This window comes from Humulus lupulus, chromosome 9 (assembly GCF_963169125.1).
Source record: "Humulus lupulus chromosome 9, drHumLupu1.1, whole genome shotgun sequence".
NCBI lineage: Eukaryota > Viridiplantae > Streptophyta > Magnoliopsida > Rosales > Cannabaceae > Humulus > Humulus lupulus.
Genome location: NC_084801.1, coordinates 173,561,848 through 173,589,066, shown reverse-complemented (window position 1 = coordinate 173,589,066; position 27,219 = coordinate 173,561,848). Strand labels below are relative to the sequence as shown.

General features: G+C 39.4%; 1 protein-coding gene across 1 annotated transcript; it reads right to left on the bottom strand.

The window, feature by feature from the left end:
• Window positions 1-2,366: 2,366 nt before the first annotated feature.
• Window positions 2,367-24,184, bottom strand: LOC133801155 (sulfoquinovosyl transferase SQD2). The gene is made up of 11 exons (XM_062239311.1): window positions 23,561-24,184; window positions 21,292-21,358; window positions 20,764-20,834; window positions 20,545-20,662; window positions 20,369-20,442; window positions 20,149-20,204; window positions 19,972-20,055; window positions 4,007-4,094; window positions 3,835-3,912; window positions 3,507-3,563; window positions 2,367-3,100 (listed from the first exon to the last, which is right to left on the bottom strand). Exons 1-11 carry the CDS (start codon window positions 23,905-23,907, stop codon window positions 2,602-2,604), a joined length of 1,539 nt encoding a protein of 512 aa, XP_062095295.1. The 5' UTR covers window positions 23,908-24,184; the 3' UTR covers window positions 2,367-2,601.
• Window positions 24,185-27,219: the final 3,035 nt, after the last annotated feature.

Genomic DNA, 27,219 nt, shown 5'->3' with positions numbered 1-27,219 from the left:
TTTTTTAAAATATATTTGATCCATCCACTAGCATAATTCAATCACTTGACTCCTTGTTGAAGAATTTGTTCTATCAAGTAGAAGAAAAAATAGAATAAACATTTTCTAACAAAAAGTGAAGTTTATTTATTTTATTTTTATGTTTTTGGGGGCATAATAAATTTGAGTATGGTTGAAATAAATTTGAAATGAGATTCTTCAAACCAAATCATGATAAATAAACAAAAGCACTAATGATAATCAGATAATGAAATCTATTCTTTGCCTGGGAACCTAGTCAAAAGCAAAAGACAAGTACGGTTTAGCAAAATTGAGGACCAACTTGGATAATATTTTGGTTTTATTCATTAATTAATTTATTTATTTTGTGTCCTTTCATGCAATAATAGTACCTCTAAAAAATAGTCAAATAGCAAAAAACAAACAACTTTTTATGAAGATTCTACCCAATATATCCAACTTTGATGGAGACAACTTTAATATTTTAATTTAATTTAATTTAATTTATTATTATTATTATTAGTGTAGTGATCAGAATTGTTGGAGCCCTCCAAATTGACCTAAATTATAATGACCTCACACCCATTGATCAATATCTCTGAGTGCTTTCTCAGTTAGTGCTTATTTGTTCTGAGCCAGAGTTCCAAACTTTTTTTTTTCTTCTCATTTGAGAGAAAATATGGTATGTTGTAATTGAAAAACCTCATCATAATACTGTATGAATTGATCTTGAAAATGTTAAGCCACTCAAAGTGCCACCAAGTCAAGAACAACAACACAATTGGAGCACAAAACATTATCATCCTTCCAAAATTGCCAATAATAACAATTTTTTTTACTAAACCAATAATAACATTTCCAATGTGCTCTTTATGTTAAAGTAAGTCAAATATATTATTTTCCATTCAATGAGAATATTCCAAATTACTAATAGTTCTGACGATTTTCTATTAATAAATTAATATTTAAAATAGATTAATTTATATAAAAAAAATGTATCAAATTATTTAGTGCACGGATATCACTTTACAAGCACATAGCCAAACAAATAAGAGTCACATAGTCCAAGTTAGATTCGGTCTGGAACCAAGTACTTTTATTATATTTATTTTAGGGTAGGTAGTTTGTGTTTTTACAAAGTATCATTTTGGTACCATCTGTTTTCAATAATGCTCATATGATACATGTATTTTAAAATTGTACATATTTGGTACCCTAAACTCAAATTTAATTAATAAAATTTTACCAATTTAATCAAACTGCTATTAATCATGTAAGTTCCAAATTTAAATTCAATTACTTAATTACATATAACTGATGACAGTTTGATCATATTGACAAAATTTTATCTATCAAATCTGAGTATAGGGTATCAAATATGTATAATTTTAAAATACATATACCATATAAGCATTATTGAAAATAGATGGTACCAAAATAATACTTTGCAAAAATATAGGATACCAAATGAATAAATTCCCTTTATTTTACAATGAGATTTATACTGCTCTGATATGATTTCGACAAACTAATCCAAATGAGTTGACATCATAGTCACGAGTGATTAACATTAAGCAATTAGGTGCCTCAACCCTTGAGTCCCATAGGCAAGTTAGCCAAGCCCCCATGATTGACCCTGTGAGAAAGACCACAACCATCCAAATCCAGCTATATGTAATGAATGATAGAGAGGTGGGGGGAATGCACCAAGAAAGTTTGTAGATACATAGCTCATGACCATGCCTATAGATAACAATAGAATAGATTTTTTATATAGGTTCCGGCCTGGTCAAAGAAGTTTTATTTCATTTTCTATTGTCAATTTTCATGCATAGAACATAGGCTCTTTTCAAATTGGCTTATTTAATGTTTACAGAGATAGCGATGGCTTAGTCTTCAGTGAAAAAGAACCAAGTGGGAGGGAGTGATTTGGTCTACTTGAAAAGTGCAAAATAGTTGGGTTGTTGGGCTGGCTTCTTATCCAAAGTGAGAATTTGGTTTGTTTTTTGTGCAATTTTCTAAATTAAGCAGAGATGTCTATATTTGATCTAAATAACACCTTTTTTTTTAATTAATTAAATAAACTATTCCTTAAAATTTCTGCTAGTCTTTTAGTGGGTCATCCATGGCAAGTGAAACTGGGGGTGTTTATTAAGGGAGTTGCGAATGTAAAACCAAACCTATTTTTGGTATGGATTTTAGTTTATTTTTAGAGCAATCTCAAACTCTCTCAACCCCTCTCAACTAAAGCCCATCAAGTAAAACTCTTATACCAAACATCCCATACATGCAAATTTAAATTTATAAAGTAACAACAATAATTATAATTCTTAACTGTAGTGAGACACCTTTTACTATCTATAAAATATTTAAAAACAAAACATAACAATTTTTTTCCATGATTAGAGAATCTGAAGTTTGATAGTCTACTAAATCTATTACATTGGAAGTACAATGATGTAGCCACATGGTTCATTATATATACAACAAATGAATAATCACAAGCTCAGTCCCACAAGTACTTCTTTTCATTTCTTATACAAGTCTAGAGCAACAACTAGCAAACCAATGCAACCAAACAACTAATAAAAAACACTTGTTTCACCTGTAGCTAACTTGTGAGGATGGCGGGAAGATGAGTTTGATCAGCCACTGTAAAGGTTTCAACATTTGCGCTCTCTTCTTGCGCCAAAACCAAATGGCAGCATTGTATTGTTCGTTGCGTATAATTCGAGTTGCTGCTTTCCAGTCATACTTCTCCATCTCTTTGCGTGCAGCTTTGCCCATGGTTTCCCTCAGTTCGTGGTTGTACAACAGAGGCTTCAATTTGGTTAAGCAGTCGTCGAGGTCTCCTGGATTGTAGAGATAGCCAATCAATCCCTCCTGATCCGGAGGAATTATATCTGGCACTCCACCTGCCCGGGCACCCACCACGGGAATCCCAGAAGACATAGCCTCCAGAACAACGAGCCCTAGTGTTTCAGATTCTGAGGGCATCACGAATACATCTCCACTGGCATATGCCTGGGAGAGCTCTTCACCTTCTAGCATTCCAGTGAATACTGCAGGCATGCCTGAGAATATTTTCTCAAGCTCCTCTCTGTCAAAGACAATGATTAATGTGTAAAATGAAGTGTAGTTATTTAACATTTACACATTAACTTTTGTATTATTGGTTTTTCACCATCATCATAGCAAAAATCATTATGGTTTCAACTTGAGTATTTCATTGAATAAAATTAAGTGAACACAGGAGTAGCTCTAACTGTCAGGCTTGTAGTTTGCTCCCATAAGGTCTGAGGTTCAAGACCCTCCAGGGTGCCTACATAGAAATTGCTCTAGTATTCTATTTCTAAAAGATATTATAAGTTTAGGCGAAGGGTCTGTTTCCAAAAGATTAAGTCAAAGCAAAAATTCTCTCTTCCAACATCTTAAACTTGGGCCATGAGAACTTTACAGTCAAAGAATTGTACCAGAATTACATGATAACTAATCAGGGTACATACCTGTAAGGTCCATCTCCGATAAAAGCAATTCGAGCTTCAGGAAGGCTATCCATGACACTGTTAAGGAAAATGTTACAAATGTAAAAATCTGTAAACTGATATCAGATTAAACACAAATGTCTTTGAAAACTCACAATGGCAGCACACTATTAGCTCTATAACATAGTGAGCTGGTAATCAGAAACATGCTAATAATGGCTTTCATTAGTATCATTATGTTTAAGAAAGATTGGGAATTAAATTTTGTGATTTACCATTTTTTATTCACAATCTATTTCTATTTACATTATAAATGTATTTCCAACTTGAAAGATTAAAGTAGCATTACCTCTTGAGGAAATCCAAACTTTTCTCAACTCCAAGTCGTCCCACGTGAACTATCAATGGCTTCTCAGGTTCGCCGTTGCTGTTTAAGACAATATTGTATATAGAATTAAGGGGAGGTCCAGTCCAACCCTCAAGAAGTGATATCAAATCGACAAGCTGATTAACGGTCTTACCTCAATCTAAACCGCATTTCATCAGAGCGGAAACGTGGATGGAAGCTTTCAGAATCCACACCCTTGTTCCAAAGACGAATCTTATTATCTGCAAATTAGCAAATAAACATCCGCAACTTGCTAAGAAATTACAAATTAATGTCATCATAGACATGCATAAAGGAGATGAATGAGGTTAAGCCTGGAAAAGAAAAATGAAGTGACACAAAGATACAAGAAGAAAATTGTTGAAATATATATATGTATTTTATTAATATGTAAATACTTAGAAATATCTGATTAGTTATTATTTAACTTTGAATTTCCTACTCAGACCAAGGCATAACTTGTTCAAATAACAATTAAGGTGAAGTCATACGTAAAATCATAATTATTGATACGGGCCTCTTATACATAAAAAGAGAATCCTTTGTTATAGCAGAAGCAAAAGTTACGTGAATTGAGCCATTGAAGCAGCGCATCGAGCTACAATTGGACAATTCCATCATGCTATAACGGACATATTTTTCTAGGAAGCTGTTAGATATAGGTTCCTTGTTCCTAGGATTAGTTACTATTTTCTCTCTGCTGAACTAAGTTTTAAATCTGCCTATAAATAAGTTTGTATAAGGCAGTCAATAAATCATTAGAGATTAATTATTACAATCTCTTTTTATCGTTTTACTCTTTTTGTCGTGAATGTCCTTGGTGTGAACATAAGAGAAGGGCCACACCAAAGAAACGGCTGACTAGAAGCCAAAAAATCAGCAAGAAACTTGTGGATTTGATGTAGAAACTTGTGGTTGGTTCATTCCCTTTCGCTCCTGAATAGATTGAGCAACTTCACAAGCTTCTCAGTTTTGGTATTTTTTCAACTTCACCCGTGGCTACCTCTGGTTTTCCAATAGCTTAATACTCTTCCTGAATCGTTGACTCTGGGGCATCTGATCACATGACCAGCCAATCCCACCAATTTTCAACATATAAACTTTGCCCAGGTAATTTGAAAATAAAGATTTTTTGCTAAGGGATCGGTTTGTTTGTTATCCTCCCTAATTTTTACATAATGTTCTCCATGTTCCGAAATTCTCTTGTAGTCTTCTTTCCATCAACAAATTAACTTCTGACCAGAAATGTAGCGCCCAATTCTTACCCTATGACTGTATTTTTCAAGAGCTACTAGAAAAATGATTGGGAGTTCAAGGCAATGTAGTAGGCTGTATTTTTTGGATGTGGACCCTCTTTTTCAATCTAAAAAACAAAAAGTTCCATAGTTTTGGATATAATGTGTCTAGTCATGATGACATCATGAGATGGTACTATCATTTAGGTCTCCCTAGCTTTCCTTATTTGCAATGTTTGTTTCCTAATTTGTTTTGATATAAAAATTTGAATTCCTTTCTTTGTGACATTTGTCAACTTGCTAAGCATACAAGATCTGTATTTCATTCATCACCATTTGAAGATTCCAAACCATTTTCTCTATTCATAGTGATATGTCTGACCTTCTTGTGCTCAAAATTTAACAAACACTCAGTTTATCACTTTTATTGATGACCAACATGTTTGAGTTGGGTATAATATCTCCTAAAATATAAATCTGATGTTGCAGTAACATTTAAAAAATTTCATTTCATGATAAATGATCAATTTAATGCCAAACTCCGTACCCTTCACATTGATAATGGAACTGAATATTAGGCGATTATCTAATTTCTAATGGGATTGTTCAGAAAAGTTCTTGTGCAGGCACACCCCAACAAAATGAGATTGTCAAACAGAAAAACAGACGCCACCTTCAAGTAGCTCAAGCCCTTATATTCACCACTTATGTGGTAGAGTTTCCTGCACAGAAAATTAGAAACAGAACCCAGAAAGAATGCAAATGGCCAGAAAAATAAATAACTGTCTGTATTGAATAGCTAGGATGTTCGAGAGCCTAGTTCTCTCCCTTTGATTACACACTCAATCAGTCCATAACTAACGAAGTACCCTGTACCCTCCCATATACACATATACCTTCCCTAGCCAAGTACCCTGTACCCTCCCATACACTAGCATCTCTCATATAACAAACTATGCCAGCTCAGTACCCTCACTGTTACTGCCCTTGCCTCTACGCGCGTACACAAAGGTTAACGGTGGCCTATCAATACCGCCCCCTCGAAGTCGCACCTTGTCCTCAAGGTGAAAGCTGGGAAACTCGTCTTGGATTACTCGAAAATCCTCCCAAGTGGCCTCAAATGCAGGAATGTTTGCCCACTTAATGAGCGCCTGGGGTGGTGCTTTGTGGGTGCCTGGCCGAAAATCCAGCACCTCCTCGGGTTCCAGAATCCATTCTAAATCAGCGGTCAGACCTGGTGGAAGCTTGGTGGCTTGTTGATTAGGTCCCAAAGCAGCTTTCAGCAGCGAAACATGGAAGACTGGGTGAATTGATGCATCTGGTGGAAGCTGTAAACGATAAGCGGCACTCCCGATCTTTTCTGTAACAGGAAAAGGGCCAAAAAATCTTGGGGCCAGCTTCTCATTAAGTCGTTTGGCAACAGTTCTTTGCCTATAGGGCCGCAATTTAATGTAAACGAGGTCTCCTACCTCAAATTGGACATCCCTTCTCTTTCTATCCGCCTGTGCCTTCATTTTTTGTTGAGCCCGCAATAAATTCTGTTTCAACAACCCCAGAATTTCGTCTCTCAATTGCAGATTTTGATCCACCGCCGATACCCGCGTGCTGGCTGGTTCATATCGGACTAGAGGTGGCGGGTCGCGACCATAAACAGCCTTGAAAGGGGTCATTCTAGCAGCTGAATGATAGGCTGTGTTATACCAATATTCTGTCCCGGCAACCACTTCGACCACTGGCTCGGTTTAGAGCTTACGAAACATCTGAGGTATGTTTCGAGACATCTATTCACCACTTCTGTTTGGCCATCTGTTTGTGGATGATATGCTGTGCTCCTCTTCAACAATGTCCCTTGTAGGCGGAAAAGTTCCTTCCAAAAAATGCTGATGAAGATTTTGTCCCTGTCAGACACAATTGAACGAGGAATTCCATGAAGTTTGATAATGTCTCTGACAAAAACAGCAGCCACCGTTACTGCCGTGAAAGGGTGCCGAAGTGCTATGAAATGCCCATATTTGCTTAGGCGATCCACCACTACCAATATTGAATCAAAACCATTCGACATGGGTAGTCTCTCGATAAAATCCAGCGATATATCTTCCCATATTTGGTCTGGAACAGGCCGTGGTTGAAGTAACCCAGCAGGGGATTGGGCCACATATTTATTTTTTTGACAAATACTGCATTCAGCCACAAATTTTTGAATCGCAGACCGCATCCCAGCCCAGTAAAAATCAGCTGCCAGCCGCTGGAACGTTTTAAAAACACCAGAATGTCCCCCTATATTGCCGCTGTGATACTCTTCCAGTAAAAGAGGAATAAATGGTGATGACACGGGCAGTACCATGCGTCCTTTAAACTTCAAACAGTCCCCAACCAGCGAGTAACCACCGCAATCCTTCCCTTGCTTCAAATCCTGCATTATCTTGCAAAGAGTTGGGTCTGAAACTACGTGTGCCTTTAAATCAAGTATGGATACAATGCTGGGTATCGAAATGGCAGCGAAAGTTATCTCACTGTGCTGCCTAGATAATGCATCAGCCGCACGATTTTCTGACCCCGGCCTGTACTGTATTTCGAAATCATAACCCAGCAATTTAGTTAACCACTTTTGATGTTCAGTTGCCACTAATCTTTGTTCCAGCAAATACCTTAGGCTTTTTTGATCTGTTCTCACAATAAACTTCCTTCCCAACAAGTACGGTCTCCATTTTTGTATTGCTAGCACTATTGCCATTAATTCTCGCTCATAAACAGATTTTGTACTAGCCCGAACTGAGAGTACCTGGCTGAAAAAAGCTATGGGTCGCTGGTTTTGCATCAAAACCGCACCCAATCCTGTCCCAGACGCATCTGTCTCTACAATGAAAGGGGCTGTAAAATCTGGAAGTGCTAACACAGGGGCTGTACACATAGCTGCTTTGAGGGTCTTGAATGCTTCCTCGGCTTCCATATTCCATCCAAAAGCGTCCTTTTTCAGCTGGTCAGTTAACGGTTTTGCAATCTGCCCATACCCACGTATAAACTTTCTATAATAGCCCGTCAGTCCCAAAAATCCTCTTAACGCCTTCAATGATGTAGGAACCTGCCAGCTTTGCATTGCCTCAATTTTCTTAGGGTCCGCTGCCACGCCCTCAGCTGATATGATGTGCCCTAAATATTCCACACTTGGTTGAGCAAATAACACTTTTTCTTGTTTGCATATAAACAATGCACCCTTAGTTGTTCCAGCACTATCTCAAGGTGACCCAAATGTTCCTCAAGTGACCTGCTATACACAAGTATATCATCAAAAAATACTAATACAAATTTTCACAAAAAAGTACGAAACACCTCATTCATTAGGCCTTGAAATGTGGCTGGGGCGTTGCTAAGGCCGAAAGGCATAACTAGGAACTCATAGTGTCCCTCGTGAGTGCGAAAAGCAGTCTTCTCCACATCCTTTGCTGCCACTCTTATTTGATGATATCCCGACTTCAAGTCTAACTTGGAAAAGACTGTGGCTCCATGTAACTCATCTAAGAGCTCGTCTATCACAGGAATAGGGAACTTATCAGCCACCGTTTCCCTATTCAAAGCACGGTAATCGATGCAGAACCTCCAGCTGCCGTCTTTTTTCTTCACAAGTAGCACGGGATTAGAAAACGGACTGGTGCTTGGTTGAATAATTCCTGCTTGCATCATTTCCACAACCAGCCGCTCTATTTCATTTTTTTGCGCTTGAGCGTACCTATAAGGCCTCACCGAAATAGGCCCCACCCCTTCCTTCAACAAAATCGAATGTTCCCTTGCTCGTGGAGGTGGAAGTCCGGATGGCATAGAAAAAACCAGCTCAAAACGACTGAGTAATTGGGCCACTGGCAGTGGCGTTTGTGGCTGTTCGTCGATTACCTTCGCTGCCAAATTACCCAGCTGAACCCAAAACCCAATGCCATCGTGCTCTACTGTCTGAATCATCGCTTTCAAAGAGATGGGAGATTTACACAAACTCGGATCCCCTTGCAATGTTACCCAAACTCCAGCCATTTCAAAGCGCATCACCATCGTTTTCCAATTCACCTCCATATTACCCAAGGTTTCTAACCATTTTATGCCCAATATGACATCCGCCCCACCTAAATCCAGCGGTAAAAAATCAGCGACAACACGCACAGCGCCCAAATCCAAAGCTACTTGAGAACATATTCCCTCTGTTCGAACTTTGCCACCGGTACCCAGTAAAATGCCATAACAGGTGGTGTGTGTAATCGGAATACCAGCTGCCGTTACCACGTCCATCGATAAGAAGTTGTGGGTAGCCCCACTGTCGATAAGGACCGTCACTGTCTGCTGCCCAATGTGTCCCGCCAATTTCATGGTATGGGCTGATGTTATTCCCACCAAAGAATTTAATGAAAGGGTGGCTAATGTTTCCTCAGAAACTAAGATTTCTTCAAAATCAGGTGTTGGGGGAGGAGAGTCGGATGGTGAACTGGCTTCCTCTTCATCCATAATCAACATCACTTGAAGAAGCTTCTGGTCGCATTCGTGCCCGCGGTGATATTTTTTGTCGCATCTGAAACATATTCCCCGTGCCTTTTTTTCTTGGTATTCAGCTTCTGTCAACCGGCGGACTGGTGGGTTTCTTGCAGTTTTTACAAAAGCTTGAGTCACGCCAAACGAAGATGATGAAGGTTGTTGAACGGTAGTGGGTGCTGGTTTCGGGAATGCGTAGTGCATGGGTGGCCGAGAGGGAACAATCGGACTTAGATTGGGCCTGGGTGTTGAAGCTCTCGGTGTTTGGCCCGTTGTGAACAGTTGGTGGCCCTCCTCCACTCTCTGGGCCGTGTCCATGATCTGGGCCAGCCCAACTGGTTGCAAAATATGCAGAGACCCTTAATTTCTTCCTTCAGACCTTTGACAAAGCTGCCTTCGAGGATATGCTCCGGCACGTCGGGAACTCGTGAGGCCAAAGCTTCCCAACGGAGGCGATAATCACGAACTGTGGACGTCTGGGTAACTGACATGAACTCCTCCGACACCGTTCCGATGGGAACTGCGCAGAACCGAAGCAATAATTGATGCTTCAAACTTGCCCGTGAACGAATGGGTCTCCGCTGGTTTTCCCACTGAAACCAGGTTAGGGCATCACCTTCCAGCCCAACAATGGCAGCTTCTAGCATCTGAGGTTCCGCTAACCTCGTTAACAAAAAATATCTCTCCGCTCTGCAGATCCAGCCTTCTGGATTATCCCCCGAAAAAAGTGGAAGCTCCATTCGTGGAGGTCTGTAGTCGGTTCCGAAATTCTGGGTCGGAAGCAATGTGTCCGGAACGGCCGTGGACGGTGGAGCTCCCGGGTGTGCGATCGGTGAAACAGTCGACGGAGGTGAGCTCGGATGCTTGGTCGATGTAACGTCGCCCTCTACTGCTTGTCGACCACGATCGATGCTTGCTGCGGTCGAATGCGAAGTCATCTTCTCCGACTGAGGTAACCACTGTGCCAATTTCAGAAGTATGAAATCCATTTTCTTCTCGATCTCCGGTAATCACTGAACCTCTGATTTCAGCAAGTCAATCTCCTTCGGAAGCTGCTGGAATTCAGATCGGACCTCCTCCAAACTCTGGGTAAATTCCGATTGAACGGCCTCCAAGCGATCCTCCACCAGCTCAAGTTGTGAACCTTCTTCGGTCCCATGGTCTCGGTGGCTCTGATACCACTTTGGTAGAGTTTCCTGCACAGAAAATTAGAAACAGAACCCAGAAAGAATGCAAATGGCCAGAAAAATGAATAACTGTCTGTATTGAATAGCTAGGATGTTCGAGAGCCTAGTTCTCTCCCTTTGATTACACACTCAATCAGTCCATAACTAACTAAGTACCCTGTACCCTCCCATATACACATATACCTTCCCTAGCCAAGTACCCTGTACCCTCCCATACACTAGCATCTCTCATATAACAAACTATGCCAGCTCAGTACCCTCACTGTTACTGCCCTTGCCTCTACGCGCGTACACAAAGGTTAACGGTGGCCTATCACTATGTTCCAACGCAATTCTAGGAGGATGCCATCTCGGGTATTACATTATCAAACCCCACTCTCTCTTCTTCATATATATCCTCGTACTCATCTTCTCTCCAATTTACCACTAAAAAACATCCGGGTGTAACTCCTATGTTCATAATTTAGGTCCTTGTTGTACTAAATTTGATCCTAGAGCCCACAAATGCATCTTCCTAGGCTGCCCTTCAACCAAAAAAGGTTAGAAATATTACAATTGTCAAACTAGGTGAATATATGTCTCTCTTGATGTTACCTTTTATGAATCTCAGCCTTTCTGCCCGAATACTTCGCTTAAGGGGGCCATAGCACCAAGTGATGCTTGTGTTTGGGAAACATGTTTACCTTCTATTCCAAAAAGTTCATCTTTAGAGCTGCCTATCATTACCCATTCTAATGAAAAGTCTGATAGGAACTAAAATCTGAATATGGCTGTTGAGCCTTCTCCATTGAAATTCAGTCTCAGAAAATACAAGAAAAATGAAAGATAGAAGGGGAAATTCAAGGATCCCTTAAGCCTCCAATGAATTCCAAAGAAATTCCACAATTACAAAATAATTCCACACCCACTACTATTCTCTCATTCTCTATTTATTTACGTTCAACAAACTAGAACATTCCTACCCAATTCTAGAATCATCTCAATCCTCATTCTTTTTGCCACCTGTACTCTACAATACAGCCAGCTGTCATGGCTTATAAATACCATATCCCAACAAAGTCTCATGGGAACTCCACTGCAGAAGACGTAGGAAAATCCAAGAATTACAGTCCTATATTGAACTTGCACCTCATGAAACTGAACTAACAATAGCTCCACAAGAGGGTAAGCCTTCTGAACTTGTTCATTCTGAGTTTCCTTCTAATCATGATGATTCTAATTCCTTAGAACCAGATCTGCAAAGAAAGGGAAAGAGGAGTTGCACTCTTCATCCAATCTCAAAGTTCATGTGTTTCAGTAGTTTGACACCCAAATTTAAAGCCTTTACATCAAGCCTTGAAGATGTTACTATCCATGAAGCATTGAAGAAGCCTTGTAGAAGCCCAAATGGAGAAAGGTTGATGATAAGAGCATTAGAAAAGAAGCAAACCTGGAAGTTGTCAACCAGCTAAAAAATCAACATGTAGTAAGATGCAAATGGGTTTTTACCAAGAAATATACATAGCAAGGTTGGTAGCAAAGGGAATCACTCAAAACTTACGGAGTGGACTACTCAAAGACATTTGCATCAGTAGCAAAACTTGCCACTATTAGAATTTTACTATCAATTGCTGCAAACTTGGAATGGCAGTAACAACAGTTGGATATTAAAAATTACTTCATGAATGGCAGCTTGGAGGACGAGGTGTACATGAGAATACCCCCTTGATTTGAAAAAGATAGTGGGAAGGGAAAGATGTGTTACTTGAAGAAATCCCACTATGATCTTAAGAAATCTTCACGAGCATGGTTTAAGCGATTTGATAAAGTTATCAAGAAGCATCGCTACATGCAAGGTCAATCAGATCACACTCAATTCTTTAAACACTCAAACAACAATTCTCATTGTTTATGTTGATGATATGAACTTGATTGGTAATAGCATAGAAGAATTAGTAAAACTAAAAAAGATCCTAGCTCGTTTGAAGTAAAAGATCTCGATCAAAATCTCAGTTTCTCAACGAAAGTATACCATTGATCCACTCAAAGAAATAGGGATGCTTGGTTGTAAGTCAGCGACAACATCTGTGGAACCCAAGGCTGAGTACAAGCAAAAGAGTGAGGGTAAGTTAGTAGGTAAAGGGAGATTTCAGCAGCCGATTGGAAGAGTATTTCATCTTTCTCACATATGACCTGATATTGCATTTTTCGTAAGCTTGGTGAGTCAATATATGCACCAACCAGTGGAGGAACACTTGGAGGTAGCACATAATATTCTCAGGTATTTTTTTTTAAAATAAAACACTTGTGAATGGACTCTTCTTTAAGAAGAATGAAGATAGAAGCATTCACTGATGCAAAATGGGTTGGCTCGATTAAAGACAGAAAATCAACTATGGGCGAAGTAAGAAACGGTCTGTGGTAGTGATGGACCCCCTTTGACTTATGTCTATGCAAGGAGGAGTAGAAAAGGGAAGGGTGAGGTGGCAGCTGAAAGGAATTAGTTATTGGGAGGTTATGTAGTTTGTTAGGTTAGCTAGGTTTCTGTGTGAGTGAGGTACACAACAGGGAGTGTGTGGAATAAGTATAGGCAGATGAGAGAATTGTGTTGAGGTGTGAAGCATTTAGTAGGCTGTAACCCATTGGGGAAAGACTAGGCTCTTGAACTTCCTAATGTTCAATACAGTGACATTGAATTTGTTCTATTTTTTTCCTCTTGTTCTGTTGTTTGGCTAATCAATTGGCAGGTCTATCCTACCAAAGTGGTATCAGAGCCAGGTTCGATCCTCCATGGGTCCAAAGATAGCTGAGTTGCAAGAGGTTTGGGATGAGAAATTTGAAGCAGTACAATCGGCATTTCAGAGAGGATTATCGGAGGTGAGATCGGAGTTTCAGCACCTGCCTAGGGATATGGAGGTACTGAGATCGAAGGTAGGGCGGGTTGGTCAGGTTACAAGGCATTTTTACCCGTCCAATGTCATAATCGGGTTAGCAAAAGTGACCCATAACTTGCCCAATTAAGAATTTTTTTTTTTTAACCCGCCCAAACCGAAATGGTATTTTTTTTTTGGCGGGTTGGTCGGGTCAACCCGCCCAAACAAAAGCAGTATTTTTTTTTACTAATTTTTTACATTTTTTTCTTTTAAATACTAGTATTAATAGTGTGAAGTTTATCTTTTTAAGCTTAAAACAATATTTTAAATTTATAGTAAAAAAATTAAAACAAAACTTAATTAATTTATATATTTATTTGAATATATTAAAAATAATAAATTCTTAATTGGGCGGGTTGGGTTATATTGGGCGAGTTGATAATTATTTTCAACCCGCCCAATGTAACAATTTGGCGGTTTACATTTTGGTCGGTTTATTCAGGTTGCGTTTTTTTGCGGTTTTTTCGGATTGGTTTGGGCGGTTTATTCGGATTGTAAAAATTTCTGCACAGCCCTAATCGGAGGTTCAGAGATTACCGGCTATGGAGAAGAAGATGGACTACCTGGTCACGCATTTAGCCCATTTGTTGTAAGCAACTGGTAAGACCACCACAGATGCGACAGCTGCAAGTGCCGATAGGCAGAAGAGGGCGGTCGACGGGGAATTTTCTCCAGTGCAGGCTTAGGATCCCTTGCTACTCAATCGATTCCTTCACCCACTCCGACGTCAGGTCCAATTCCACAACCACCCGCCTCTCACCCAAAGTCGTATTACACAGCCGAGGCCTACAGACACGATTATCGATTGCCGAGGATGAAGTTGCCTATGTTCTTCGGTGAGAACCCCAATGGTTGGATCTATCGAGCCGAACGATATTTCTTGTTAACCAGAATGTCAGAACCACTGATGTTGGAGACGGCGATTGTTGGATTGGATGGGGATGCTCTCACGTGGTTTCAATGGGAGAATCAACAAAGACCAATTACATCGTGGGCGACAATGAAGCAGTTGATTATCTTGCGATTTCGGGCAGTTCCCGTCGAGTCGATTTCTGAAGAGTTCATGTCTGTGGTTCAGACCACCATTGTCAAAGATTACCGTCTACGCTGGGAAGCCTTGGCATCTCGAGTGCCCGACATACCAGAACACATTCTGGAAGGGAGCTTCATGAAAGGCTTGAAGGAAGACATCAAGGGGGCTTTGCACATACTCCAGCCCATTGGGTTAGCCTAGATTATGGAGACAACCCAGAGGATTGAAGAAGGCCATCATCTATTTGCAATGGGTCAAGCCCCACGGGCCTGGGTGTCTAGACCAAATTTGAGCCTGATTGTTCCTCCACAGGCAGGGTTAAACCCTTTATTCGCTAAATCAATTCTGACCCCTCCTACGTCCATGACCCACGCTGCCGTGACCCCGCCTCCGAGCAGCGTGAAAACAATGAAACCACCACCATTTCGGCGGCTTTCTGAGGCAGAGTACCAGGATAAAAAGATTCATGGAGTGTGTTTTAAGTGCTACAAGAAGTTTCATAGAGGCCATGCATGCAACCAGAAATTTCTGCAAATTATGCTCACTTTGGATGAGGAAGAAGCTCCATCAATGGCAGAATCTCCCCCTACAACATCGGACTTAGAAGAGATGATGGGGTCCGAGGAGACGTTAGCCACACTGTCACTTAACTCTTTGGTGGGTATCTCTTCGGCTCACACAATGAAGTTGGCAGGGCACATCGGGCAACAGCCAGTCACAGTTTTGATTGATAGTGGGGCAACCCACAATTTCATCTCTATGGATGTGGTATCCGCTACTGGGATTCCCAAACAAATGGTATTCTATTGGGCACGGGCGAGGAGGTGAGGACAGAAGGTATATGCGCCCAAATCGAACTGGATTTGGGAGCATTGAGAGTGGTCACAGATTTTTTGCCATTGGAATTGGGAGGAGCAGTTATGATATTGGGTATCAAATGGTTGGAGACCTTGGGGAATATGCAAGTGAATTGGAGAACCTTGGTGATGAGATTTGAGATGGCAGGACCCGAGCCTATGTAAGTCCCCTATTTCGTTAAAGGCGATGATTTATACAGTGGAGCATGAAGGCTTGGGGTTTTGGGTGCAGATGGGATTATTACAAGCAAAGGAGGGGGGAGATTCGACGACCATTCCAGCGGCTGTGACTGACTTGTTGCAGCGTTATAGCATGGTGTTTTCAATGCCAGCGGGGCTGTCCCCATGCCGCACGCGGGAACATGCTATTAACTTACGAGAAGGGGTCGGCCCAATCTCAGTTCGACCTTACCGCTATGCTCAGATGCAAAAGGATAAGATTGAGCGCTTAGTGATGGAGATGATGTTGGCAGGGATTATTAAGCCTAGCACGAGCTCATTTTCTAGTCCGGTTTTGTTGGTTAGGAAGAAGGATGGAAGTTGGAGGTTTTGTGTGGGCTATCGGGCATTAAATCGTGAGACAGTGGCAGACAATTTTCCTATTCCAGTGATAGACGAGTTACTAGATGAGCTACATGGAGCTCAAGTGTTCTCCAAGTTGGACTTGAAGTCCGGATATCATCATATTAGGGTGGCAGCTCGGGATGTCGAAAAAACAGCGTTTCGCACACATGACGGCCACTATGAGTTCCTAGTCATGCCTTTTGGATTGACCAACACACCGACAACTTTCCAAGGTTTGATGAATGAGGTGTTTAGGGAGTTCTTACGCAAGTTTGTTTTAGTGTTCTTTGATGACATCTTAATATATAGCAACTCCTTGGAGGAGCATGTCCATCAATTGGAGTTAGTGTTGGAAAGGCTTCGGAAACACAGTCTGTATGCCCACCAGTAGAAGTGCTTGTTTGCACAATCAACAATGGAGTATCTTGGTCATATTATCTCAGCCCAAGGAGTGGTGGCTGACCCAAGTAAATTAGAAGCCATGGCCAACTGGCCCACGCCAAAGACAATTAAGGAGCTTAGGGGATTCTTGGGGTTGACTGGATATTATCGCAAATTCGTCAAAGGATATGGAAGTATAGCTCGGCCACTTACAGATCAGTTAAAGAAAGATGCTTTTGGATGGACAGTGAAGGCACAAGAGGCTTTTGATCGGCTAAAGCAAGCGATGTGTACGGTCCCTGTTTTGGCTCTCCCTGATTTTTCGGCTCCATTTGTGCTTGAGGCCGATGCGTCTGGGTTCAGGTTAGGCACTGTTTTGATGCAAAACCAGCGACCAATTGCATTCTTTAGCCAAGTTTTGTCACCCCGAGTGCGCACCAAATAAGTCTATGAGCGTGAGTTAATGGCGATAGTGTTGGCCATTCAAAAATGGCGGCCTTACTTGTTGGGAAGGAAGTTTCTGGTGAGGACAGATCAGCGGAGTTTAAAGTACCTTTTGGAACGGAGGTTGATGGCTACGGAGCATCAAAAATGGCTGACAAAGATCTTAGGGTATGATTTTGAGATACAATTTAAATCGGGCTTGGAGAATAAGGCAGTAGATGCCTTGTCTCGCATGTTTGGAGAGGTATCTTTGGCTGTCATTCAGTTCCAAATGTATTGTCCATACCTGATTTGCAAGCCCATATAGCCTCGGACCCGACCTTATCTAAGATGCTTAGGGAGTTGGAAAAAGGGCAAGATTGTGGTAGTTATTCTTTGGTGCAGGGCTGTCAAAAATTCAGGAGCCGCTTGGTGTTACCGGCCACATCTCCGTTCATTCCAATCTTGTTGCAGGAGTACCATGGAAGCAGCTTAGGAGGTCATTCGGGGGGTTTTAGAATCTTTCAAAGGGTGGCAGCAGAGTTGTATTGGCCAGGAATGAGGAGGGACGTGCAAAAGTTCGTGGCTGCATGCTCTATTTGCCAAAAAAATAAGTATGTAGCACAAACTCCAGCGGGTTTGCTTCAACCCCTGGCCATTCCGGAGCAAATTTGGGAAGATACTTCGATGGACTTCATCGAAGGGTTACCATTTTCGAATGGATTTGATTCTATCTTAGTAGTGGTGGATCATTTGAGCAAGTATGCCCATTTTGTGCCATTGAGACATCCGTTTACAGCCCCCACAGTAGCTGCTAATTTTGTGCGAGAGATTGTCAAGTTGCATGGAATACCTCGCTCGATTGTTTTCGAACAGAGACAAGATTTTTCTTAGCTTATTTTGGAAGGAACTTTTCAAATTGCAAGGCACTACATTGAAACGAAGTACAACCTACCACCCTCAATCGGATGGTCAAATTAAGGTGGTTAATTGTTGCATAGAAACCTAATTACGTTGCGTTGTAAGTTTGAAACCCAGCCAATGGTCCAAATGGATACCTTGGGTTGAGTATTGGTATAACACCACTCATCATTCATCAACGGGGATGACTCCTTTTAAGGTTGTTTACCACCGTGATCCCCCACCATTGTTGCGGTTTGAGCATAACACCACCATTGTGTCGGCTGTGGAACATAATTTGAAAGAGCAGGATGACATCATTGAGTTGCTGAAGCAAAACTTGCAAAGAGCTCAACAGAAGATGAAGGTACAGGCTGATAGAAAAAGAAGGGATGTCAGTTTTGAGGTGGGAGATTTGGTCTATGTTAAACTCAAGCCATATCAACGGAGAACAGTAGCCAAACGAGTTAATGAGAAGCTGGCGCCTCTTTTTTTCGGACCTTTTCCTATAATAGCTCGAGTGGGAATGGTGGCCTACAGACTTCAGTTGCCTCCAGATACTTCAATCCACCCAGATTTTCATGTGTCTATGCTCAGGGCAGCACTCGGACCACAACAACAGGCGTCTTCGTTACCTCTGGGGTTGACAGCAAAATTGGAATGGCTGCTGGAGCCAGAGGATGTTTTGGGGGTAAGGTCGGGTACACATAAGACAGCTCCACAAGTGCTCATAAAATGGGCAAATCTACCAGATTTTGAGGCAACTTGGGAGGATTTCAGAGGTATACAAAATCAGTTTCCCAATTTTCACCTTGAGGACAAGGTGAGACTTCGGGCAGGCAGTATTGATGGACCCCCTTTGACTTATGTCTATGCTTAGAGTAGGATAGGGAAGGGAGGTGGCAGCTGAAAGGAATTAGTTATTGGGAGGTTATGTAGTTTGTTAGGTCAGCTGGGTTTCTTTGTGAGTGAGGTGCATGGCAGGGAGTGTGTGGAATAGGATATAGGCAAATGAGAGAGTTGTGTTGAGGTGTGAAGAATTTAGTAGGGTGTAACCCATTGGGGAGAGACTAGGCTCTCAAACTTCCTAGTGTTCTACAATGACATTGAATTTCTTCTATTTCTTCCTCTTGTTCTGTTGCTTGGCTAATCAATTGGCAGGTCTATCCTACCAGGTAGCTAGGAGTAGTGCAGAGGCAGAACTTCGAGCTCTTGCTAAAGGGACATTTTAGTTGATTTGGATCAAGAGATTACTTAAGGAGCTGCAACTTCAAAGACTAAATCTAATGAAGTTATACTGCGATAATAATCAGCTATTAGGTTCATCATAATAGAGCCACGCATGTAGAGGTTGATCGTCAATTTTAGTTGGAAAGAATTGAATTGAGGGAGTTGTGTGTGGCCTATGTACCAAGCAGTCAGCAAACTGCAGATGTTCTCACTAAGGGCTCGTCTAATGATTGTTTGGCAGGAATTTAATACGAACCAGAGAATTAACACACCAAAACTAGCAGGTTTCAATTATAGAAGAAGCATTACAAACTCCATATACCAAGTTCCGAGAGCTCGGTTCTCTCCCAATGAGTAGTAGCTCAATACAACATAACAAATTGCATACCCCTTATTCACTCTTATGCCATATATAAGGTAACTAACAATACCACTAATTACAAACACTAATATACCCCTCCACTAACATCAGTCTATCAATTCTCTAACCTTCAGTGGATTCCTCTCAATACCCTAAAATACCCTCTATGCCTGTCAATCACAAGTTGGGCATGTGAAACTCGTATGCACCAGCTTGAGTGGGGTGTTAAAATATATGTATTTTATTAATATGTAAATACTCAGATTTATCTGATTAGTCATTATTTAAATTTGAATTTCCTTATTTTAGGAAGCTGCTAGAGAGGTTCATTATTTAGTTAGTATTTTCTGTGAACTGAAATGAATTGTAAATCTGCCTATAAATAAGCTTGTATACGGCAGTCAATAAATCATTAAGAGATTAATTATTCTAATCTCCATTTCCAAAAAAACTCACAGAAATATTTCAAGGCCCAATTATAAAATACAAGACTTGATAGTCACCTGCTGCTACTCTTTCTGCTTGTAGATCCTTCTGAATGGCAGCAGATGGCACCAGTGTAAGGTCAGCTGCTTGGTGCAGAAATTCTGGTAAGACAGCCCAAAATGTTAATATCAAGTGCAGATATTTGTTAACAGGAGAAGCAAGAGAGAAGAAAAAAAGAGAAGAAGTTGACATACTTATAACCAACCACATTGGCCTCACCAGCCAACTAAATGTGTATCTTGGGATGTATCTGCAGATCCAAGCAAGAGTAAGTCTTAGTTGTATGTGTCAGTAAGAAATATGATTTTCTATCTAAGAATTCGAAAGCTACTGGTGGTGTTCCCAGATATTCAACTAGACAATATCTGCATAAAATAAAGTTCCCAAAGAAAGCGAAAGGAAAATCAAACTCACACTGGCACATGAGTATGATAGGACATCACAATAGGAACGCATAACAACTTAGCGATAATGAGAGCACCAAATACCTGAGAAACACAGTTTTTAATTTTATTTTCAACATTCTTCTATCTCATCTTATAAAACACACAACATATACCAAGAACAGGTAGGAGAAATAAAGTACTTGCCATTATTCCAGGTGATGAAGCATGTATTATGTCAGGCTTAAACCGAGCAACCTCTGAAATGATTCTAGGACTCAGTGCAAGGGACAGGGGTACATTCTGATACCAAGGGCATGGAAAACTGAGAGTAAAAGATAAATAATTAGGATTGACAATTGATAATTATATTTGAAACTTGAAGAGTCATAACTTAAAAGTTCAGACGTAAGAGTAGATAGCAACCTCCGGGATCCTATACATTTTGCTCCATAAAATTCCTCAGGCACTCCTTCATGTGTTGTCACGACCATCACCTATACCATAATCAGCAAGTGAAACTCTAGATAAATTATGACACTTTTTGAAAACTAGAGAAAATTACAATCTCAGAAAGTAAAACTACAGGTTTAAAATAAGTCAAGCTTATATCCAATTCAACAAGGAAGAACATATACATGAATGAACTTGAGTTCAGGCTGGAATAATATACTGTTTAAACATAAAAACAATAGGGAATATTATCAATTTAAATGAAACCTCTCTTATAATGAATTTTCTTAAGCTGCACCAAGTTTAAACAATTTAAGCTTATATTCAATTCAACAAGGAAGAACAAGTACATGAATGAATTTGAGTTCAAGCTGGAATAATATACTGTTTAAACATAAAGACAGTAGTGAATATTATCAATTTAAATGAAACCCCTCTTGTAATGAATTTTCTTAGGCAGTACCAAGCATAGTATTTAATAGAGAGCTAAGAATGACATACCTCATCACCCATTTCGCGTAAGTATCTAATAAAATTCTGGAACCGATTTTTATATCCTGATACATATCTGCAAAGTAGAGAAAAACAAATTGCTCTTAGAAAACGCCTTACATCAGAAAACAAAGCAACCACTAGGTATGTTATTAAAATCTAACTTGGTATAAGAAAAATAACTAGAAAAAGGAGGCATTGTAGATCATAATATATGTTTAAGTTTGATCTTTTCTTTTTCTTATTTAGTCCAGAAATCCATCAAACTCACCCAGTGGGCTCAAATTCTGACCTAAGCCTACTACATTTTGGGAACAAGAAATTATAGTAATAGCTATGTTTCCCAGGAAGAATTAAAACCTTGGGCCACAAGATCAAACCACAAACTTGACCATTTGAGCTAATCCTCTTGAGTCAAGTTCGATATATTATTGATCAAGAACTCTAATCTAAATGATTTTGATCAAAGTCATTTTCCTTTTAAATTTTTATGTTCAATTCAAAACAATATGATAGTACTGGCTATCTACCCATGTTAAGGAAACTTGAACACTTCAATATTCTAGTTTTAAACTTTCACACAACATTTGATCGCGGCAATTCATCATATCAATTATATGAGCATCACAAACTATGAGTAATTCTGATTAATTTGAGTATGCACAAATGATTGATCTCAAGTTTCAAACACAATAAAATGGTTGATGCGGCCTGCTAGAAGAAGTTAACCAATCCAGTCTTCAGTGAGCAAATGTCACAATTGATATGGAACTAACACTTCATATAGGAAAGCACACTGTTGAAGATTGTATCTGTTTTAGTTAATTACAATCTTTTAAATCTTTCATTGGGGTGGTTATTGTATATCTGTACATATTCATATCTTTAGTCTTGTTTTGGAGGTTACACACAACAAACAGTTTCTTGAGACAAGGTTAGAAAATTACATTTTAGTGTGAGATTTATGCGTGCAAAGAGTCTTCTTATTAGAGTGGACAGAATTGTTGGGGCTTGGTTCTGTAAAGTGTTCAACTAGGTAGAGAATGCCCATCATTATTATTGAACGTGTTAAGTTTGTGAGCTGAGGGTTTCCGTGGATTGTGTATGTAACCTGTTCTAATTCTCTTTGTTAGTAAAAAGTTCTCATGGGGGAGATCTCACTAACTAGACGCAGGACATTGATTGGTCCAATTCAGTATAAAAGTTAGTGTTTTTTGTTTTCTGTGGATATTAATTCTCCAAAACTTACATCTCATTTAAAATAAGTTACAACTTATCCTGCTGGCTTTCAAGAAACTCTTTCTTGATTAGAGTTAGTTATTTTCTGTTATTTCTTTCTCATTAAATTAAAGTAAGTCCTTTGTGTATAAATACCAGCTCGGTTTCATTTAGAATTAACTTTAGCTTTTGTAATTAGAGTGAAGGAAGATGAAAGTGAGTTTTTGAGAGCACAAGAGAGAGGTTGTACTTGGGGCTTGGGCTTGGTTTAAAGGGACTGAATGTGAGTTTTGGTGAGAGTACTTGTGATAATCAGAGAAGCTTTGATCTTTGACTGTGTTGAGAATTGTAACAGCTATTGTTTATAGTAGATTGTTGAGGGTGATGCTCAAACTGGAAGTAGGCATTGCAATGCCGAACCAGTATAAACTTGGTGTTGTTCGTGTTTTGTTTATATTCTCTTTCAAGTTTTGTCCATTTCAAATCTGTTCTTGTTGTTTTGTTGCTGGCTTTCCAGCTTATATAGGAATTTGAGTCGTGTTGTTGTCATTCACAACATTTTCTTTGTGTGATTGTCTTACCATTGTAGGTTGTCTTGAGTTTTCTAGGTTCTAAACTTGGGTTGTATAAGGTTTTTACAACACGTTAATCATAATGACCGACAATCAACAATTATTTTGAAATAAAACTGAGGTGACAAGGAGTAAATGTATAGGGTCACTAACCAACAATGTCAATCGTGAAATACTTAAGAGTTCGCTAGAAGTTAACAACCAACAGAAACACCAAGCTGAATCAAAGACAGATTCAGGTCAATAATAACTGATATACAAAACAAAGAGCCAAAATACACATAACAACATGTGGAACAAAAAGGCTTAACTACCCAGAGAAGGCAACTGTATAAAAATCCAAAAGCTGAAAACTTCAAAACCAAATGCCACTAAATCTCAAATTCCCATCACTCGACTTAAATAATAATCATACACTAACTCGAAGAAATAACTATTGGGCAAATTGGTTTCACAAAAAAGAGAAGCAAAAAGTAGAGAAGGCTTACGCAAAAGGTGAAGGCTCAACAAAGAGAGCAATTCGACGAGGCCTCGAGTTGTTCTCAGAATCCAATAAAGGAGGACCCTCTTCCTCTTCTTCTGGCCTAATCTCAATGATGGTCATATCTTTCGCTCTAATTTCAAGGCTACTCCTATTCCGCCTACCCTTTGGTCCCTCAAAGTAGCCAAACCGTGGTCCTCTCACAAAAAGGCAACTGGGTTTTATTCTTAAGGCAACAAAAACAGGAGCTGAAGAAGAAGAGGAAGAAGAAGCAGAACAAGAAGTATTGGCTCTGGAAAAGGAAGGAGGAGAGAGAGTGGGATATATAGAGAGAGAAGTACAAGTCATGGCCATTAATAATTAAGTGAATAATATAATGCGGTATATCAGAGTTTGTAGAGAGAAGTATTGACAATCAAGTAACCCAATGTGGGTATTTGGTGTTTGAAAGAAAATAAATGACTTTGAAGGAATCTGTCGAGAAAGAAAATACTTTTCCTAATGGATATACCCCTTTCGAGATGGAACGGTCGGAGGAATCAAATGGGAAGCTGCCAGTATATGCCCCAGTTGGGTTTTAACTCTTCCTTCTTTAGCAGGTCATAATTCACACATTCAATGGCCTACCAATCCAATCTCTTCTCTTGTAGATTACTTAACAGAGACTTTCCCCTCAATAAAAACCAAATCTTTTTCTTGTGTGTGTTTTGTCTTAACATATTTTATTTACTTAATACCTTGCATATTAATCAGAGACTACACCATTAAACTCCGATTTGACAGCCATGCATCATCTTTTTGTATAGTTTTATTATATTAAATCATGTAATTAAAAAAATTAATAATTGTTTTTGTAAGCATTTGACTTTGTAAAGATTTCTAAAATAATGTGCTTTTACTTGTTTGTTTTTGACACAAGTTTCTTTTTTTTGGACTTTATATTTGGCGTAGGATCAACATTGATGCCCTATTCCCCTTAAAAACACACACACACATTGAAGTCTTATCCCTAAAATAAAATACAATTTAAGGTCTTATATTTCCCTAAAAAAATTATGAACTTAAATTCATGCCTTATCTGTTTTATTCTTAAATTGCAATAATAAAAATACTTAAAATAAATCAAAATTTGTTGCATTTTTTTTATAAAGATTGTATTCTTCATCTCAATAACAATTTCAATACAAGTCATATATATACTAGATGCAAGCAATTTTTAGTGCACATTTGCTTGGCTTTATTAAGTTTTTATGATTGTCACATAAATTTTAAATAAATAAACAATATTATATACAAAAGAATGGCATAAACATATTAAAATAAAAAGAAAAATTTGCGGCAATAATATTTATGTAATTTGATTTGTTGCACTTAAATACATATGTAAAAAATTTGGTAGTAATAATACTTACCATTAGTATTTTGGTGTAGATGTTAGTCCATGAGTCGTTAAATGTATAAAGAGGTACACGTGGCAGCACCAAATTGGGTCAAATTAATTTTAATTTATTAAATATTTTAAAACCCCTTAAAAATTTAATTTTTCAAAATCTAATTAATTTAAAATAAAAAAAAAATCAATCAAACTATTTTAAACATTTTGTTTAATTTTCTTTTCTCCCCTTCTTCCTCTTGTTCATCCCGAATCATAGCCATATGTTTCTTCTTCTTCCCGAATACCCATTGTTGACTGTGTTTTTAGCCAACAACGTGAGAACGTCAAATACAACAAACCTTCAAGAGAATTTAAATAACACAGACAGTTTTAATAAAGAAAATAAAGAACACACAAGAGATTTTATTGTGGTTCAGCCCCGATTGTCGGTAATAGCCTAATCCACTTAGAGTTGTGATTTATAGATCTATACTCAAGATCAGATGGACTGAGCCAACTGAGTTTCTTCAGTACAGATTGCAAAAATACAAGAATTCTCTCAAATGCCAGCACTTTCTCTCTCTAGAATACTCAGACCCAATTTTCTCTCTCTAGAAAGAAGAAGCAGAAGAAGTGTAATGCCCCAAATTTCCTAATAAGGTTTAGAACTTTGATTAGGAGGCCGGGAGGGCCATAATTGATTTATTATGATATTTAATGATCATATGCGTGTTAATGTGAATTATATTATTATATGATGATAAATGCATGCATATGGGTGTATTTATAATTATAAGGGCATTTTGGTAATTTGGCCTGTTGAGGGCATATTTGTAAATTGGGTGCATATTGTAATTTGTGAATGAGATTTAATTATTATGGAGATATATTCGAGTTATTCGACATGAGACGGTCATATATAGTGAGCTAGCGGTTTTGTCATAACGGGGTCAATTTTGGGGTAATAGAAATGTTTATTTGGTGATAGATTGGGAATATTTGAGATTAGGGTGAAATTTTGGAAGTTTCGACTATAGTGTCCCCGGGGGTGTTTTCGGGACCCCGAGCACTAGGTTTTATTTGAGGTTACTTAAGCTTGAAGTAGCTTGACAGATAAGAACGTACGTTAGAAACTTCTCGTTCTCTCTCAAAACAGTCTGTTTTACCGTTTGAGCCTTTTTGAGGAAATCTTGAGTTCTAGGAGTCGGAATCAAGCGAGGGTCGAGGCATAGCGATCCTAGGAAAGATTGGAAGCTTCTTAACCGAAGGATTTGACGAGAAACAACCCAATCGAAGGTAATCTAAGTTTGAAGTTTTAAGTTTTTAAAGTTTTTAAGCTTAGAATTGGACTTTGTTAATTGTTGAGTTTTTGGTCGGTTTGAGCTTTGGGTTTTGAGGGTTTTGGAGTATTGGGAAGCTTGGGAACTTTGATTTGATGATTGGGGAATGTTTGGGTATGTTTTTGAAGGATTTGGAGTGCTTGAAACGCATTTGGGAATGGCCCAGGGTTGGGGGTCGCGGCCCTGTTCTTGTGCGCCGCGGCCCTGGTTCGAAGAAGCAAGTGTCTAGAAGTGAGCCTTGATGGAGGGCACCGCGGCCCTTGCCTCAGAGAACCCTGGGGGCCGCGGCCCAAGGTGCTAGGGCCGCAGCCCTTGCCCTGTTTTCACCCCGTTTGCTCGTTTTGACCCCGGGAACTTAGCTATGGGCCTCGGGAGTGTCCCTACTACTTGGATTAGTTTGGATTGATCTCTTGGGGGCTAGATGTTGGTGTGAAACCTTTGATTATCATGTTATTGATGGTGTTTCATACTTGGTTATGATTAGGTGACCGCTAAGGGCTTAAAGGTTGATCGTTCTCAAGGATCGTTCTTATATTGGTACTAGCTCGAATCTGAGGTAAGAAAACTGCACCCTGTGTATATGTGACATGCATGGCTATTATGAATGCATGTTGGTTGGTTATTGAGCATGACATGCATGGCTATTATGATGCATGTTGATTGGCTATTGAGTATGACATGCATGGCTATGATTGATGCACGTTGGATGTTTAAATGTAAACGTTGTTAGCATAATGAATGCTTGGCAAATCTTGCCCATTTGCATATGACTGTTGTTGAGGCATGCTGGATAATTAAGTGTGATGCATGTAATGCACGAGAAACATGTGATAGGGCATGCCATGAACGATGAATATGAGATTGGTCAGAGCTTGAGTCTCTGAGTTTGTGCATGATCATGACCGTGCTAGAAATTGTTTAGTAAGCATGCTGAATGCCCTATTCTTGGAT